We start from the raw sequence: 19,342 nt of genomic DNA, 5'->3' as shown, positions 1-19,342 counted from the left end.
TGTTGCTGTCGCTTCATGATGCTTGAGAACTGCAGACATGCAAACATCTCTACCCCGATGTTAAGGCCCAAAAACAAAACTCAACAAACAAGTAAAACCCTTTTCTTCCAACAAGGAAAAGATATTAACATGACTCCACCCAAACCGATTCAGAGAGATTTTTCTAAAGTCAATTGTAAATAAACAATAAAAGCAGTCTTTTGAGCTTATTACATTATATGGTTTGATTAAAAGCTAAAACTTTCATTGACACAAATGTAATTGGAGAGCATCCGTCATATTTCTGATGATACATTTAGATTGATACTGCTTGTTCAACGGCCCAGATTTAATACAACAATTTAATCAGCTGAAATCAAGATAAATGGAAGCTGGACAGAAACCAAAGAAATGGCAAGAGACAAATCCCATGAGTGTAGTAAACAAACGACATGCCTGCGAGGCCTCAGTGTGCCGATTTCTGCAATGAAATCAATGTAGCAGCACCCCTTAGACGCAGGAAACCCCTCAGTGGCTTTTATCTAAGAGAAACCACTGGAGCCGAAGTACAACGCAGATAAAAAGAGGATGTGGTGACAAGCTGCTGTTGCATCTGAAACACCTCCTTCATTAACAGCTGCTGCACACACCTCTTTGACAGGAGGGCTTGCAGGTTTATTGGTTCCCTAAAAGGGGAGCTGCTTTTCATTCAGACAACAGCCGCAAGTCAGCTTGATAAATATGCTGTCACTGAGGGGACGGGGGGTGTCACAGAGATCAGAGACGTGGAGACAAAGTCTGCGTGACACAACAAAGACACACGGAAACATGAGCTTGTCATGTATTTACAACACGGCCATAAAAGGAAGAATAACTTCTGTGCACTCAAGACAATAGAAATGATTACGAAGGTTGGTTGTGACTAAACATGTGACTCGTAAGAGAATTTACAACCGTCTGGTTGTCCTTTATGCGGGCAGCATATGAAGACTGACCTTCACCATCGAGTGGGCTTCTCTCAGCTGGGAGGATAAAGAGTTAACGAAGCTCCAGCAGAGTCAGATCGGCTGGTGCAGGAGAGAACATTGATTCTCCCTGGGTGCTCCTTGCTACAGTCTCAACCATGAACAATTTATTTTATTTTTAGCTTAATAGCTCCTCTGTTGCTCAGCATAAAACCAAGTTATAGGTTTGCAAGACATTTAAAGATCTCTTACAGTTCCGAGCAGCACTTAGCAATTTAAGGTCAGACGTTGCCTCTCACCTAACACTAGCTAGCATCTACCAACATAATGTATGTGCAACAAACAGGGTCGGATGACAACACAAATATGGCAGTGAAGGTACAGTGAGCACTGTAGAAATAACAGTTTGAATGTTCAGTAATCATTCACACTATAGTGATTCTCCTGCTCCTTTCTGTACGTTTTTCAACACATAAAAACTCAATCACACTTTCAGTGATTTCAATAATCTCGGTATAAAAAACGTTCAGCTCGTTCAGGACATTACTGCTTGTATTTTTGTTTTCATAAAATTTATAGTTTTTGAAATATTGAGCAAAATAAGCCCCATAGGAAATGAAGGAGAAAGTCTTCAAATTTCAAAACTTTAAATATATTAGGAACAAGCCTTTAAATATATTCATGGGCTGTGTTTTCATCTTTTAGAGTAATAAAAAAAAAAGGAGTTTACATAATATTTTAGCAACATGCTAACGTTTTTGGCTAATATGTTTTTTACTGGGTTTTTTTAAGCCCAATGCAGAGTTTAGCTTCTATTTTAGCAACATGCTAACTTTGACAAATTTATTTTATTGAGGAATTTTAGGCTATTGTGGAATTTAGCTAGTATTTAAGCAACAAGCTAGTTTTTTTGTTGTTGTTGCTAATTTTGAATCTACTAAGGTTTTTATGCTAATTTGAAGTTTAGCTAATATTTTGTTAACATACTAACATTTTTGGCTAATTTGTTATCTACTTGGGGTTTCAAGGCTAATTTAGAGTTTAGATAATATTTAAGCAACATGCTAATGTTTTTGACTAATATAGTTTACTGAGGAACTTTAGGCTAATGTGGAGTTTAACTAGTATTTAAGCAACGAGCTAGCTTTTTTTGCTAATTTGTTATCTACTTAGGTTTTTAGGCTAATTTGGAGTTTTGCTAATATTATCAAAATGCTAACATTTTTGACTAATTTAGTTTACTAATGAATTTTAGACTATTGTGGAGTTTAGATAGTATTTAAGCAACGAGCTAGATTTTTTAGCTAATTTGGCATCTACTAAGGTTTTTTGGTCTAATTTGGAATTTTATTTTATCAACATGCTAACAGTTTTGGCTAATTTGTTATCTACTGGATTTTCTTTAGGTTTATTTAGAGCATTTAAGCAACACACTTTTTTTTTTAATTACTATGTATTAGAAATGTTAAAATAATATTACTACACATTTTTCAGAAATTTAGGTCAAATTCAGCACTCTTTCATAGTTTTTAAACGAAATTTCCAGTCTTTTAGCAAATTTAACATTTGGCAAATAGCTTTTGCATTTTCAGCAAATCCCTTAATTTAAAGTTAATGGCGTCACCATTTTCAGCAAAAATCTTCAGCATCTTCAGTGACTATTTTCAGCAAAAAGCATTCACACTGCCAATATCGCAGGTGATGCAACTTTTCTAGTTAATATATGCTTTTAGACTTAATTAGCATATAATGCAGACAAAGCCGACCTATTAGCCACACAGCCAGCTTCATACATCACCAAGCCTTTGTGGCAAACGGTACATTTGACTCCACCAAACCTCAGAGATACAGCCATTGATCACAGTGTAAGAGGAGCCGTCTCAAACTCAATTAAGTCTCAGACGACGGGACAAGCAAACATGACCCATGGATAAAGAGCTGTTATTGACACAAGGACGAGTGAGTGAGGGAAACGGAGGGTAATCACAATCAGTATCATGGCCGTTAATGACAGGCAGACTCAATCCTCTTCCTCACAAAATCGATAATCCCCGTTATTCATCTCAAAGTTGGATGAATAATTAAGCTTCTCTCTGTCATCCTGACACCCCTCCTTGGCAGGATAAGGTTAGAGAGGCGGTGGGGGGTGGGGAGTTTGAGTAACCGACGAGCCATCGGTCACCTTGTCAAGCAAGGAGGACAGCCATTCAGGAAGAACGGCCAATTAACCAGAGGGCTTCCATCCTCAGAACCTCAGGTATGAAGCATGTCCACCAAACTACAGCAGACGGTTCACTGTGAAGGTCAACCAACCAGTCTTATCAGACATCTTTATGCAGGACATTTTTTTTAACTGAATCCATTTTAAAGGGGCCATACCATGAAAATTCTACTTTTTGAGGTTTTAAGTGTATTATCCTGTTCATTCCTCTCTATAAAGAAACCCTAAGAGGTATTTTGATCCGTTCATGCAGAAAAACCTGCACTCTCAGCAGCAGCCCCTCCCATACCCACGAAAATGAGCGGGTCCTAACGTGCTGACGTCAGCATGATGTGAACCGCCCCCTGCAGGAAGAATCTGTGCTGCAAGCTCCGCCCCCAGACTCCAACGAACACTCACCCACGTGTAGCTCATCTTGTATGTAATCAGCAGGGTAAAGATAACGGATCGTAAGACCATGTCTGAAGTGTAGAAAATGTGTTTTTGGCTGTGAGAGGTTTAAGTGTTTGTTTAAACTTTTCAAAAGAAGAGCCAGCACATCAAAAGTGGTTGGATTTTATGTTTGGGAGCGCCACAGATCCGCCAGCGGTCTGTGACCACCACTTCACAGATGACTGTTTGATAACCTTGGCATGTATCAAAGTGGATTAAACCTCAGAGCCGGAACCATTCCTACAATCAAACGATGAAGAGTTCAGACCTGTAAGAAAATCATGCAGTTTACCATGAGCATAGAACACACCAGCTAACACTACAACTTCCACGCACGTTGCACCTCCCGTATTGACGGTCTTGTAGTATTTCATTAACTGTAAAAGTGTGCAGATACATGATAACAACATAAATGAGAGAAGCACATGAAGTGGTATTTCCCCTGTGTGTAAATACAAAAACACAATGTGTCTTCAGGATCAGATTGTGGGTCAGCAGTGTAAGAGTCCACAATCTGTATTTCCAGCTTTAAGAATAGTTTCGAGGTTGTTTGTTTAGTGAGGAGGCTCATTGACGGTCTATGGGCAGGCTCAAAAATGACGTCGTGAAATGGGCGGGACCGACAAGGAGTGAAAGGTGGAGCCTCAGAGATCAAGTCATTTTACTTCCGGGTATTAAAGCGGTCCACAAAAATGACTCATATTTCATAAATAATTTGCTTTTTCGTGTTCCGAAGGTAATATATGATCACAAATATGGATATAGTTCACTCTGAAAGGCTAAATAAATCATGGTTTGGTCGCTTTAAAATGTAAAGAAAACAGAACCAAATATTCTCATAATTATTCCACTTTTCTCAATGCTTTATGATGAAAGATGACAGTCAGCTTCAGCATGTCAGTTGCCTTGGCAACTTTGCCATCATTACCTAAAGGTATATAGCCCTGCTGATCGGTTCCAGACCTAAACTTAGAGCTACTACGAGAAACGTGGGAAGAAGGAGCATTATTCTGTCCTTTTCAAGGCAACACAAAGCAAGCTTGCTATCTCCTTTTCACTCCCCCATGAATTCTTCTGTGTCAGGCTCTGACCTGCTGCTGCTGCAGGCCCTGATGACCTCCAGCTGACGTGCTGAGACAAACATGAACTCTGTGACACGCGAGAGGCGGCAAAGGCAGTTCAACTGTCACCCAAACGCAAAGGGAGAAATCCTCCTTTAGATTCTGTGGGGCAGTTCACACGTTAGGAACTGAACAGCTCTTTCACACTGGCAGTTCAGGTCAGAAAGGTACGATTCAAAATGACTTGCTTGCTTTTCTTCCATAAGGTGAGAAAATCATGAGGCAATTGTTGCATCCTCTGTGTAACAAGCAAGATACTGAGCTGCCTAATCGTAAATACAATACATTTACGCCAGTCGCTTATCAAGCACAAATTTACCACCGAAATCTATTAAAATCAAAACAAAACACAGAAAAAACTAGTAATAATAGAAATTCCTACTTAAGTAACTATAGGTAGTTTTTTAGATCAAACTCAGACTGTCATTACTCTATTAATAGAGGTGAAAATACAGAATAATGAAAACAAGTGTTCACTCTCCATCTTCTTCTGCTCCTCCTGGACCGGGTCATGGGGGCAGAGATTCTCAGACTTCCCTCTCCCCGGCCACTTCCTCCAGCTCCTTTGGGGGGACCCTGAGGCGCTCCCACCTGTCCCCCAGTCCTATCTGGCTGAACTCTATTCAAATACAGAGTTGTAGAGTTAGATGAGCTAATTCCTCTTTCATAGTCCTGGTAAGTTGTCTGTCTGTCCTGGGAGAGGATCCCCCCTTCATGAGGACATTTTTTCCTGGAATCAGGTTTTTAGGAGGTTTTCCTTCTCGAGAAGGAGGGTCTAAGGGCAGGGATAACCAGTTTTATTCAGTCTGTTTAATTTTTAGCTTTTGTTTATATTTTACGACAGACTTCTGCTTCTGTAAAAATACTAACATATAGGCCAATGAGGCCATCTTTTGTGATATTGGGCGACATAAATAATATTGAAAGGGGAAAATACAGATGATACATACAAGAAATGTATGCTTAATGTTCAATAAATGTTCATCTTGTTTGGCCCGCGACCTAAGGCGTGTTTAGGATTTTTTTTCCCCCTTTGCGATGAACTATGACACCCCCGGTTTAGATATACCTAAAAAAGCTGTTCATAATGAACAGTTTAAATTAACACATATTTCTCTGTTAAACAAATGTCTAAAAACAATATTTATCATGTCTAAATATTAAAACAAAATGCAAATGATTAGCAGACATCTACCCCCCCCCTCCAATGACTTAAATGTAAAGCATTGAATCCCCTTCATCAGAGGGATCTCCTTTGCAACAGAGAACTGCATAATGCAATCACAGTAACTGATGAGAATAAGGAGTTAAGATTGCAATTAGCACACATCTGAGTGTGCACAAACACACACCTGATGTTCAGACTCCAACTCGTCTAATGTCCCTGAAGTCCTCTAACAACAGCCCAGCAGAGGTCCACCAAACTGGAAGAGGATCAGTGACCAGTTTTCACCGTGTTCAGACTCGGGACCACAGAGAAAACTAATCAGTTCAGTGGAAAAGTTACGTTTTTAAGTATTAAACCCTAACATTTAGCTTAAACTGCCGTAAGATTAAAAAAATGGAGTTGAATTCATCAGAAATTCACCTCTGAGTTGTGGGTGGGACCACTGGTCCAGAGTGAGCCCATCCTTAATTCCCATCATCCATCTGTTTACAAGCTCTACTGCTAGCTTACAGCTCCTCACAACCCCAATCTAATACTAGATCCAGATTCCAGCTCAGACGAGGAGAACTGAGACGTTCATGGATCTATTTGTCTTTAAGTGGATGCATCAGAATGGAGTCGAGCAATTTGAGTTAAGAAATACTCAAAAATGAAGTTCTAATCTAAATTTTCTTTATATATGTTCTCTAATGAAAAAAATGCTACAAGAACACCAACACACCACTTTGATGGGACTGGGTCTTTAAAAAGACTATTATGATCTAACACTAAGACACGTTTATTGGAATATAGTAGATTATTATTAATTATAGTTGATGTTTGTTCAGCACCTTCAAAAAATATGATTGTGAGCTGCTGAGATGAATTAATAAATGTAACTATCACATTTCCGGAGTATAAGTCGCAAGAGCAAAAAATGTCTAATCAAGAAGAAAAAATCATATACTGTATGAATTGCACATTTGGGAGAAAAGTCTGACGTTTCAGAACAAATCTGCCAAGCCCAGAGTAAATAAATAAAAAGATGAATACCGATCGTTTGATCGTATCAGAAAAAACATTTAAGAGGAAAACAATCAGATTCTCTTCCATGTTTGTTTTGGACGACACTTCTTCTTCTGCTGCTGTTAGCAAATACTTCATCTGAATTCCTCCCTTCTCCCTCCCCCCTCCATTTGAAGGGCAGTTTGAGTTCAAGTGTGTCCGGGATATAAAGTCCGCATGGTGCTGAGAAGAGCTTTTCTTCACGTGGGTGCCCTCTGAAGCACAGAAGTTTACATATAAATGTAAGTAACTTTATGTGGTAGCATGTCCTTTTTAAAGTTTAAAAAAACGCTGTTTTTTTGTATATTTGCGCGATGGAAGCTCCGTGCTAACGCTAGTGGACCGGCGATTATTGGTGACATCATTGAATGAAAGTGACGTCCGAAATATTAGACACTATTTTTCATAACTCTCCGTTTGGAGGGATAAATGAAGGAGAAGGGAAGAATTCGGATTGGGCTTTATACTCAGATGCAGCGCCCTCTAGTGGTTGTTAGAGGAAACAACCGCTAAAGGACAACTGGTGGTTATAACAAATATATAACCCTTTTGACGTCTAAAAAACCTAAAACACAAATAAGTCACTCCTGAGTATAAATCACACCCCTGGCTAAACTATGAAAAAAACAGCGACTTATACTCCAGAAAATACGGTATATTTTATTCAATTTTAGATCCATAATTTAAGTTCAGTCTTGACATTCATAGTTAATCTGGACAATAGTGACACGAGCACTGACTAAATGACCTTGAAGGTCCCTGAGGTCATTCTGCAGACAGGAATCCAAACACTATTTAAGAAGGTTTCCTTCTGGAAAACACCACAGCTGCTTCTCCACAGCCAGCCTCTGTGAAGTGTTCCTAACTGCATGTGACTCCTCGTGTTTGTTGGCAAAGGAGACTATATGATGAAGGCTGACAGCTTCCTTTTTCCCTCCCAGCTCTACGACTCTGATATTCAGACAGTCCCTCCCCTCCAAACGGCTCTCTTGTGTCTCTACACAAAACCTAATGAGAGGTTTGCGGTGCCAATTCTGCTGAGAGCACTACAGCGGCCCAAAAGAGCCCAAAGCAGACGGCCAAAAGAATTCAAAAATAAATCCAGCTCATCCCAAACATAACTGTTTCACATTGGTGTGTTTCTAATACTGACTTCACACGTTAACAGCTGGGTTTAAGAGGGATCTGAGCATAATCTGGGGTTAAATAAGACAAAGCAGTTCCTTCTGAGTTTCTTTTTTTAATGTTAGAGGCAGTAGAGAGGAAGTGAAAAAAGAACTTGGAGCAGGGATTGTGTTTACATAAAATCTAGGACACATCGACACCCACATTAAACAAACTTCCAAGCAAACCCTCGGGCTCTGACAAACAGTTTGGAGGAGAAATTAGAGCTAAAACCGCTAGTTGTAAACGTCCCATCAAAAACCAATAGATCTTCTTCATATAATTAAAATAGTATTATTCAGAACTGTACTTACATTAACCTCTGTTCTTTGGCCTGACATTTTTATGAGTAAATGTTATTGACACAATACCAAAGTAAACCTTACAAGCTGTTTCAGGGCAGGGTGTGTATCTGATGACTGGTTTTGGAATCTAAATCAGGGGTCTGCAGGGATCCACATGTGTCTCTTTTATCTCTCCATGGTGGTTCCAAACATAAAATAAGTCATGGAGACTGCTGATCCAGACATGTCGACCGTCAGAGTCAGCAGCTCCTGATAATGTCTGTCTAACCAAAACTACCTAAAGAAAACAAATAAACAAAGCCTGAAAACTAAGACTACCAAGATCCAACCCCAAACTAAAATAACAAAACCCAGCAGTGTAAGACTGATGAGGACAAAGAGGGGAAAAAGAACAAAATAAATAAATAAAAGAAAAAACTAAAATAGCAATTTTTAAAGTAAGGATTACTTAATTAGCATTTATTTAATTTATATTAGTTACATTTATAAATTGATGTCTGAGGTTCACATAGATGATAAACTATGTAGGTTTTTACATCCTGTTGACCTGAAGACGTCTTGTTTGATCAACTCTACCTCCAGAATGAACAGATTTGATATGGAAAGAAAAACTTTGGTAAAAAGTTTGATCTTTGATGAGTTAAAATCACATATTACCTTATGCTGAACAACATTGGTTACTAGCTGTTCAGAACTGCACTTAGATGGTCCTGTTTAGAACATTTTATTTTGAAAATAAGCACACAAAAAAAATAATCACCTTTTAAGAGATGCTAGGTTCTTTTTATATTTTTGCTTTTGTTCGTGCCCAAAAAAATGACAAAATTCATATTTATTATTAAAAAAAGAAGGTCATGAATGGAAATCCAAATTTCCTAGAAGCTAAAGTTAGACTATGCAGCTCTTTCTAGGTTTTGATCAGTAGAAAACGAGCCTAAATGATTCTTTTACTGTTAGAGGTTGCTGACCACCGGGCTAAATAAAGCCTCACTCAAATATTGTTATGTTGCTGTTTTTTTGTCAAATTGTGTTAGGATGTTCTGCGGTTAATTTACATTTATCAGAAGTATTTATGCTTCTATTATTTTATGCTGACTTCTCCTTTTAGGTGAAGGTTCACCACTTGTTATTGCAGGTTTTCTCCAATTCAACAGTTCGGCGTGAGAAAAGCAGCGGTCAGCGGACAGAAACACGGGGCCGGTGCTGTTTCTCTTTTTTCCCTCCATCTTTTGCTCTTTACTTCCTTTTGTCTCCATCTTTCTGTCTCCTCATCTATCCAAGTTGTTCCCAGAGACTTAAACAGTGTTTTAATTGGATGCGGGTCAGCCAGTAGCGGGTCTGAGCTGATTGGACTGGCGTTATCAGCGTGGAGGCAGATGGGCTTTAGCTGCTCAGGTTATTTCTCAATATAAAGGAAAGGGGGAGATAAAGAAGCTTGTGTGGAGGGAGCAGAGCCGGCGTTAACAGGCCCACACAGGGGGAAATCTTCCTTTTCCGGTGGATGCCAGATGATATTTATAAACTCGTCTCCTGAAGAGCGAAATAAGACAACACCCGTTCCCACCGGTGCAGGAGATGAGTTTAGGATAAAGATGCTTCCCAATCGATGGGATTTGCCTCACGTTATATCTCCTCTGTTTGCTGCGGCGGCATGTCAAGTGACAGAAACGAAATGCCAGCGCTCAATCCATCCATCACGCTGCAGGAAAATCTACTGAGGGCTTATAATAAGAAAACGAAAAGTGGATTTTCTCCTGCATATTTGTCCAGCTCTGAGTCCCGCCGTTAATATCAGAACCCAGACGAAACATCATAGCAGCAGCATCAAGTCTCAGTGAGGTAAACAAAGCCTGGGCGATCAGCTGATGCCGCTCCTGATGGGGTCAATAGCTGTTGGAGCGGAGTGTGGAGAGCCAGCAAGACCAAGACCTCCCGCCCTCTTACCGCGTCCGCTCTCGGCAGAAGACGACAGACGGCCGGCACCAGGCCGCCGCTCTCCCGCTGCTCGCTGTTGCCACGGAGAAAACAGCCAGCAAAAGAAGTCTGACTGCAGCTGCATTTGAGGGTCATTTGAAGAACACAACAGACGGAGCAAAGACAGCTCGGAAGACCGAGTCTTCCCCCCTCCCGCCCCCCTCCCCTCCCTCACAACAGCTAAATCAATAGAGATGACAATGCAGTTGGAAGGTCATTCTAGAGCTTTGTGTGACGGAACGCTCACTTTCCTCTCAGAGCGCAGAACAAGTAGAAAACAAACTGCCTGGGAGCAGCACCGTTCACCTTCCCATGCAGAATCCTGCAGAACCCAGCGTTCCACCAGCTCTCTGTCGGCTGCCCTGCACGCCTGTTTACACATGCGCACGCACACACTTTCTGTAAACAGTTCACGAAGGGGGTGGGGGGTGTTAGACCAAATCAGAAATCCTCACACTTCTCCTTCAGCAGGAGAGCCGGATTGGAAACAGCCTGAAGACTGCCGGAGCTAATCGGAGCTACGGAGACGACACATCCACAAACACAGAGGCAGCAGCACCAGCACAGACAGCAGCATGGAAACATCACAGGGCAGCAGCTCGCAGCAGCATCACGCTCACTCACTGAATATTCGATGGTCCCTTTGGGTCTCTGGAACGACATGCGCCTCCCATCCTTCTTTTCCGGGGTCTTCTTCTGGCCGGTGTCTGAAAGCAAACGAGGCAAGGTGCGCATTACATTCATGTTCCTCTCTCCCCAGCTTGTCACAAGCTGCCGTTTCCCAGCGCTGTGGGGAGACAGCTCATTCGTCAACTGTGAGCGAGCCAGCCAGCAATGAGAGCGATGAGCGCCGGACCCCCTTCCTCTCTCTCTGTTCTGTCCTCCCGCTCTCTCTCCATCACACTGTCCTCCCCTCGCTCTGCCGTCCTCTCTCTCCTCCCTGCCCCGCCGCGCAGCGCCACCACAGCCGTCGAAAGCGCTTCACCTTGGCTTCCTCCCCCTGCCGCCTCTCACGGCTGACAGAAACCGGTCTGACCTCCATTAGGACATCAGCGCTCTGGTTGCGAGCCTGGGAGGAGGAGGAGGAGGAGATGGATTCAAATGGGAAGTGGGGTTTGCTAAAAAAAAGGCAGAGGAAGCGAAGCGGGGGCTGAACCATAGGGTGGATGGGGAGGAGAAGGGGGGTTCGGAGCTATGAGCTGGTTGGGTAAAAGAAGGATGTGGCAAGATGGTGACAGTCGATGGAGAGCAGAGCAGTTGATGAGGGAATATTTGGACATTTTAGAAGCTAAAATGCTTTTCTTGAATGAACAAAGTGACAAAGACAAAACAGAAGCACAAGGGTAGAAGAATACTTGAAGGAAAGAGTAAATCACAACATACCACACTGTACAGATGAGCAGTTCAGAGGCTACAGTTCATGAAAGAGTTAATGGGAACAGAGAGATGGAAGTGAGCCAGGAAGAAGATTGGGGGCTGAGTGAGGGCATGGAGATGAAGGCAAAGGAAAGCTGGAATATTGAAACCCATCAGATGAAGGATAGAAGCCAACGATAAGACAGAAGATTGAAGAAACTGGAAGGAGACTCTTGGGACTGAAGGGAATGCTGTCGAGTGGTTGAGCAGATCAGGGGTCTCCAAACTTTTTCTTGTGTGGGCCATAGAACTGTTTCCTTCTCTGGGCAGGGATTAGTTTGTAGGCAAACAGAAAAAGTGTAACAAGTACAGCCTAAACGTTAACATTTACAGTTTTCCAGGAAGCCACACATAGACAAATTTTAAATAATTATTTTCAGTAATCTTCACAAAAAAATACTAAAACATTTTAAAAACTAGATAGCATTAAATGTGATATATTAATAGCTGAAGATGCTTAAATTTATAGCTAAAAACACTGAAGCTGAAATTAAATTTCTAAGCGATTGAAATGCTGAAACTGATAGCTAGCTAAAATATTAGAGAAAAAGCTAAAAAAAATTCAAAATTAGCCAAAACAGCTAGCATGCACCCGAAATATTAGCTAAATTCTAAATTAGCCTAAAAATTTGAAAAAAATTCTAATTTTGCTGAATCAGCTAACATAAAGCTAAAATATTATCTAAACTTCAAACTAGTCTAAAAAACTGAAAAACGCCTAAATTAACCCAAACAGCTAGCATGTAGCTAAAATTTTAGCTAAATGCAAAATTAGCCAACAAAACTGGAAAAATGTTTAATTTAGCCAAAACAGCTAGCATAAAGCTAAAATATTAGCTAAATGCAAAATTAGCCTACAAAACGATGAATGAATGAATGAATGAATGAATTAGCCTGCAAAACCGGAAAAATGTCTAATTTAGCCAAAACAATTAGCATAAAGCTCAAATATTCAAAATTAGCCTAAAAAACAGAAAAAAGCCAAAAGTAGCCAAAACAAAAAACAAAAAATATTAGCTAAATCCCAAATTAGTCTAAAAATGGTACCGTATTTTCTGGACTATAAGCCGCTACTTTTTTCCTAAGTTTTGAACCATGCGGCTTATACAAAGGTGCGGCTATTGTGTGGATTTTTCCTCCACTGTTAGGGGAGCTCTAACCGGAAATAGAATCAAAAACAAGAGACAAAAAAATCTATGTAAATCAGACTAGCCAACACTACTTTTTCTTTAGCAGATAGAACACTCATGACAAATTACTAACTGGTAATTATTTTCAAATCCTCGCTTCTTCATCATGGAAATCCCACAAAGAAGTTTGTGTGGTGCACATTTTAAGTTGAGGGCCATGGAGCTTGCTATCTAGGAAGGAAAACGCACTGCTCTACACAAGCATAGCATCAATTAATCTATGCTGAGACGCTGGAGACAGCAGGTAGATACATGTACATTCAAAATACAAAATTGTTCTCTACATGCAGTAAATATCACATTTTTCAACATAGATATCTGCGGCTTATAGTCCAGTGCGGCTTGTATTTCTTTTTTTTTCTTCTTTTTTTTAAATTGAGCAGGTGCGCCTTATATACAGGTGCGGCTTATAGTCCAGAAAATACGGTATATTTTAGCCAAAACAGTTTCGTTGGCCTGGGCCAAATGTGGAGGAGGGCTGGATCCGGCCCGTACTTTGGGGACTCCTGGACTAGATTCTAACCTCGAATGCAGTTATCCTTTCCTCTGATCCCGTTGTTAAGCATTGATGACTATTAAGTGGGAGAAGCCAAAAAGGAGACTGAGATGTTTGACCTGAAGGCATCACGAATGTCTTTCCGTCGCTGTTCGGGGTTAACAAGCTTCCTTTAACCACATCTTCGGACCGGCACCTCAAACATGGATCACACAGCAGCTGTTTATCTCTGGGGCGTAGGGAGCGCTCCACATCAAGGAGGGGTGACATTTACATTAAAGCCACATTCAAACTGAAATGTGACCTCATTGATTTTCCTGTCATCAGAGGACGGTGTGATGCCTGGGCATTCCGACGCCTTTGGAGTCTGAGAAAGGCTAAACTTATGACAAAAGCTGCTCTGTTTATGAGCAGAGTTGTCACACACACGTTTATCCTCTTATAATCTTGAAGAAGCTGCAATCGGAGAAAAATAACCTGGAAACGGCGGTGGATGTCTGATTTCAAAGGCAGCATGTTCACACCAATGACAAGGTATCAGCAGAGAAAAGCAGTCAGATGAAGAAAACAAAAACTCTGACAGGTTCAATTAAAACTTGTGTCAAAGTCAAGGTAATTCTATCCGGCCCTCCAGATCATTTTATTTTATTGTTATTAATACTCCAATGTTATCTTGCACTTATTTCTAACTTGTGTAATTTTGACAGACTATATTTTTATGGAGAGTAAAATATTGAAAGTCACTTAAGGTTTAAGTTGATTTATTCTGGAATAATATTCCTGCCTTTTTATTATTCATAGTTTTAAAGTTTTAAAAACTTTCATTTTGATAGCTTTTTGGACTATTCTGGCATTTATTAAGATTTTTTTAGGTTATTTGGAGTTTAGCTAATATTTGAGCTGCACGCTAGATTTTTTGGCTAATTTAGACTTTTTCATTTTTTTTAGGCGATTTTGAAGTCTAGCTATTTCCTCAGCCATATGCTAGCTGTTTTGGCTAACCTAAGTTTTTTTTTAAGGCTATTTTGGCTTTTAGCTAATATTTTAGCTGGATATCAGCTTCAGTGATTTCAGCTATCAACATTTTTGGCCATCAATTTCAGCATCTTCAGCAGCCAAATTCAGCTTACAGCATTCACACTAGTATTATCACAGGAAATGCTATATATGTAGATCATAATTATGTTAAAAAATTAAGTTTTTAAAGTTCTAAAATTTTAGTTTTAGACTGTTCAATAAATGTTTATCCTGCTCAGCCCACGACCTAAGATGTGTTTTGGATTTTGGCCCCTTGTGCGATTGAGTTTGACACTCCTGATTTAAAACAATATGATGGGAAGAACTGAAAAAGGTGTGAAAATGTTTCAAAAACCATCCACACAAAAACATCCCCGATCAATTATTCAGAGGATGAATCTTCTCTTCTTCTCACTGAGACAAACATATGAACGTCGTTTGGATAAACCGCTGTTTTATGATTGATTCGTACTCTTGTTCAGCTGCAGGTCATGTCAGGGCACTGGGCCGCGCTTTGTAACTGATCTTTACACACAATGTGTGTGTTAGTTTATGTGATGCAAGAGTTCAAAAGCAAAACATTACATTAGATGTGTTTCCCTTTACCGTTTGCAGACACACCTCTCAATATTTAACCAGTGCAGGTAAAGAAGGTGAACAAATTCCACTCAGACATTTGTAATGGTACAAAATGACAGTCTGTTTTTTTAAGGGTGTTCTTGTTTAGTTTAAGCTTTGTGTTAACCAAACCTGCCAGAAGACACTGTAGTCTTTAAGCTTGTTAGAGTTTCTGACTCATTGTGCTGTTAGGCTTTGAAAAAGGAAAAAGTAAGAGCAGCTTTATTGGAGATTCCAGCATACAAAGTTAGAGGAAGAATTGAAGACGTTGAATAGTTCTGCTTGAACGGTGTTTAATGACCACACTTCATCCTTAAAGTCCCGCTCTGATCATGTTCTTTCCATTTTCAAAGTGTTCCCAGTGGGCTTTTTATCATGATTATCTTGTTTTTCGGCAGAATTGAAAAATCTGTCATTTTCTAGAGCTGTCACAGAACAGGGCTGGTTCCAACTGAGTTGTGTGCCAGACTGTTGACACTGAGTAAGGCCTCTTTTTCAAACCAGATTTTTTCATCTGTTCACAATTCACTCAGTTCACACCAATTTCAATGTAAAGAAAAATCACTTAGAAGTTTCATTTTTATTCTTCGTTTATGTCCTCTAGCATCAGAAAACTTGGAAAGGAACATTTAAAAACACCAAAGACACTATTTTAATTGGAGAGGGTCTTGAAGTAGAAAAGTTACATTACCTGTGATAATGCTAGTGTGAATGCTTTTTGCTGAATATGGTCGCTGAATATGCTGAAGAAAATAACTTAAGCTGCTGTATAATGTCCTGAACATGCTGAATGTTTTGATGCCAAACTCGGATCATTTGCAGAAAGTGCACAACTATCAGAAACATTTCTTGAAAAATACAAAAATTGCATAAAATTGCAAAAATAGTGCTCATTCATTCATTCAAAGCAGGAATGTTCTAAACCTTCTGAGCGTTATGATACCAAATTGCAAAGGTTTCAAAGCGCAGTTTGAAAAATTTCTTGAAAAATTGCAAAAATTGCAGAAAAATGTAAATGTAAAAGTTATGAACTCAGAATTAGCCTAAAACCTCAATAGGTGCCAAATAGACTAAAGAAACTATCATGTAGCTAAAATACTAGCTTAACTTGAAATTATCCCCAAAACGCTCAGCAGCTGCCAAACTAGACAATAAAAGCTAGCACATTGCTAAAATACTAGCTTAGCCCAAAAAGCTTACATGTTGCTAAAATTCTAGCATAACTAAGAATTGATCCAACAAACCTCAGTATATGCCAAATTGGGGAAAAAAGGTAGCATGTTGCTTTAGTATTAGCTTAACTCCAAACTAGCTCAAAAATCCTCAGTAGATGCCAAATTAGCCAAAAAACTAGTACATTGCTAAAATATTAGCTTAACTTCGAATAACCCCAAAGATATGAATTTCCTGAATGAGCTAAATGCTTTGATAGCAACACCAGTTTCAAAAGTGCATAAAGATTTTATAGGATTTGAAAAAAAATCATGTTAATTTTCAGTGAGTTTAGTAAATTTGCATAAATTGCATAAAATCTCCAAAACCGTAAAATGCATGAACACCAAAAGTATTAGCACGAATGTCCTGAACAAGCTGAGAGTTTTGATACTAAACTTGCACAAGTTTTAAAAGTGCATACAGTTTTAAAGGATTTGAAAATTTCTTATTCATTTTTCAATGAGGCTAGTAAATTAGAATAAATTGCAGAAAATCTTAAAAACCGTAAAGAAATACGAATACTAAAGTACAAACATGAACGTCCTGAACCTGCTGAACGTTTTTATACAAATATTGCATACGTGTGAAAAATGCACTATAGACCTAACGTAGGGCTATAAATTAGCATCAATCGCATAATAGCTTAAAAACCAAAACTATAAGCACCCTTTTCCTAAACGTACTGAACATTTTGATACCAAAATGCTTCACATCTGCTTTTACAGCTCTGCCTCGTCTAGCTTATGTTTTAATTGTATTTTTTGTTGCACAAGAATTCCATATTTTCAGCTACTTTCTTATAAAAAAAAAAACTACCAGACTTCCCTGCACCATGCTGGCCAGGAGAAGTCTTTAGTGTCAGCAGAGACCTTCAGTGAGCATCAGCCTGGGGGCGCTCTCAGTGTGCCTCTCACCTGCGGTCACCAAAACCCCCAAACCTCGCCCAGTAGGTTGGTGTCGCTTCATGTGAGGCTGGAACAAAAACCCGACCAGCTGCAGTTTGTGAGGAAACATTTCAGGCTAGCCTTTAGACATCTACGGTTACCATGGAAACTCAAAAAAGCCCCAGCGTGGTGGTCGTGGTGTCCTTGCAGATGGATAAACGGTGACGGTGCTGCTCTGACAGCTGGGATCAGTTAGCTCCACGGGTTCAGCTTCACAGAGCTCTGATAATCTGCTGTCACACAATAATGAAGCAGGAGACTTCTCACTCACTTCATGATTGTTCTGACTCTAGATCTGAAGTCATTCAGACTTTTTAAAGGATTCATGTTTTCAATGTGAGCAGAACAACGCCGGCAGCACTGACAGTGACAGAAAACGGAGCGGTCGGTTTTTCTGTTTTCATTTTTGGTTAGGAGTCACAAAGGATGCATTCACAGACTATAGAGCAGCTGAGGCTCACATGCACAGTTCTGCTAAACTTCTCCGAAGGAGGAACCAGAAGGAGTAACTGAAGGACAACAGGTTTAAAAATTAAAGAAGAAACATAGAGATGATCGGTCATGGCTAGGTACCGTTCGTACCACAAATGGTTCCAGACAACACTAAAGATCTGCTCCCCAAACTAAAGCTGCCTCCCGGCTGCAGTCTGGGATGAACGGTCACCAGAGGTCTCAGCAACACTCCAGAAACCATCCAAGACTCCGCCTCTGATCGCAACACTGCACCCAAAAGAACAACGCCCACTTTCTGAGAGCAACTGTCCTCACTACAGCTTAGTGCACAGGATCTGAGAATGAGAACATGTTTGGAGGACATGTATCCTGCACTACTCAATGAACTGCAGAGCTACGGCGAACATTTTACAGTTAGTTTTGAGAGGGAAGTGTTTCCCAATAATGAATCTGAATGAATGTAGACAAACGCTGAATGCTAATAAAAGCATGCTGTGTTCTGTACCCATGCAATCTGCTGAGTATGAATCATAGCCGCTAAATATATAGTTCCCTTCACTTCCAATGCAGCCGTGAGAAACTGAAGCAAGCAGCTCCCGGAAAAAAACATCGAATACTAAAGCAACCAGTTTTGGGTCTGCTCCCCCGTTCTCCCTGTCTGGCTGAATATAGCCCTCCCCAGCAGTTATTTTTAGAAAGCCCTCTTGTAAACAGTAGAGGAGGTTAGAGCTCTGCACCACAGCCATGCTGCAGGTGCTGCACGCCATCAGTCAGCAGCTGAAGAACGTCAGACCAAACACAGACGGGTAATGAAGGAGAGAATTCTTTTTCATGTCAGAATAAACATAGGACATCTTTTAGATGTCCCTTTCTAACAAAAAGAGAGCTTATGATTGTAATGATGGAACATCAAAAGCTATAAAGGAAACAGTTATAAAGTTCCCCTACGACTATTTAGGAAAAAAACATTCCCAGCAGTGTTTTAATTATGATTATGACGTTTTTAACCAAAATCTCACAACCTAAATGTCTTAAAAAGACATTTTTCGTGTTGAACTGAAGCCTCTGTTTTCAAAATCTCCTCTGAGGGGGCGTGGCTTTTGTTGCTCCGCCCCTGATCCTCCCGTCTGATTATGATATCTCTGTATCTCACTAGCATAAATCTTCACTGCTGCTACATAAAAACATCCATCAATCTGGGTAATGTCCAGCCGTATGGTTCTGATCCAGGTTGATTGACAGATTTAAAAGGAGAAATACTCAGAATTGCAAAAACAAAATGATTTCTTATTAAATGTTGTTCTCTTTCAGAAGAAAAATTCAACACATACATGTTAAAAACTCTAATAACAGGGTTTTCCTCAGAGGTGGACTTTAAAAGCTTTAGAGAGTGAGGGAAGAGACAGTCAGCAGCCCTCCAGAACAGGTCAGTCCTGCTAAAGACACCAATACCACATTTTCAAAACTGAATTTGTTTGCCTACAAGTCAAATCATAAATCCAATCAGGTGAACACTTGAAAGTCCTGTTTGCTTCCATTTTCTTAACCCACTTCCAGGGCGATGGTGGGGTACGCCCTGGACAGGTCGCCTGTCCACTGTAGGGCTGTCACAAACCATTA

General features: G+C 40.1%; 1 protein-coding gene across 3 annotated transcripts in view; it reads right to left on the bottom strand.

The window, feature by feature from the left end:
• Window positions 1-19,342, bottom strand: part of oxr1a (oxidation resistance 1a) — a 219,761-nt gene that overhangs the window by 50,301 nt on the left and 150,118 nt on the right. For all 3 annotated transcript variants that reach the window (XM_024267094.2, XM_024267097.2, XM_024267096.2), the window contains one exon: window positions 10,998-11,080. In XM_024267094.2, coding sequence (XP_024122862.1) covers window positions 10,998-11,080 — 83 coding nt within the window. The remainder of the gene's footprint in view (window positions 1-10,997; window positions 11,081-19,342) is intronic.

Source organism: Oryzias melastigma, linkage group LG16, assembly GCF_002922805.2.
Source record: "Oryzias melastigma strain HK-1 linkage group LG16, ASM292280v2, whole genome shotgun sequence".
NCBI lineage: Eukaryota > Metazoa > Chordata > Actinopteri > Beloniformes > Adrianichthyidae > Oryzias > Oryzias melastigma.
Note: the sequence above shows the minus strand (reverse complement) of the source record. Positions and strands in the feature narration are given on the sequence as shown.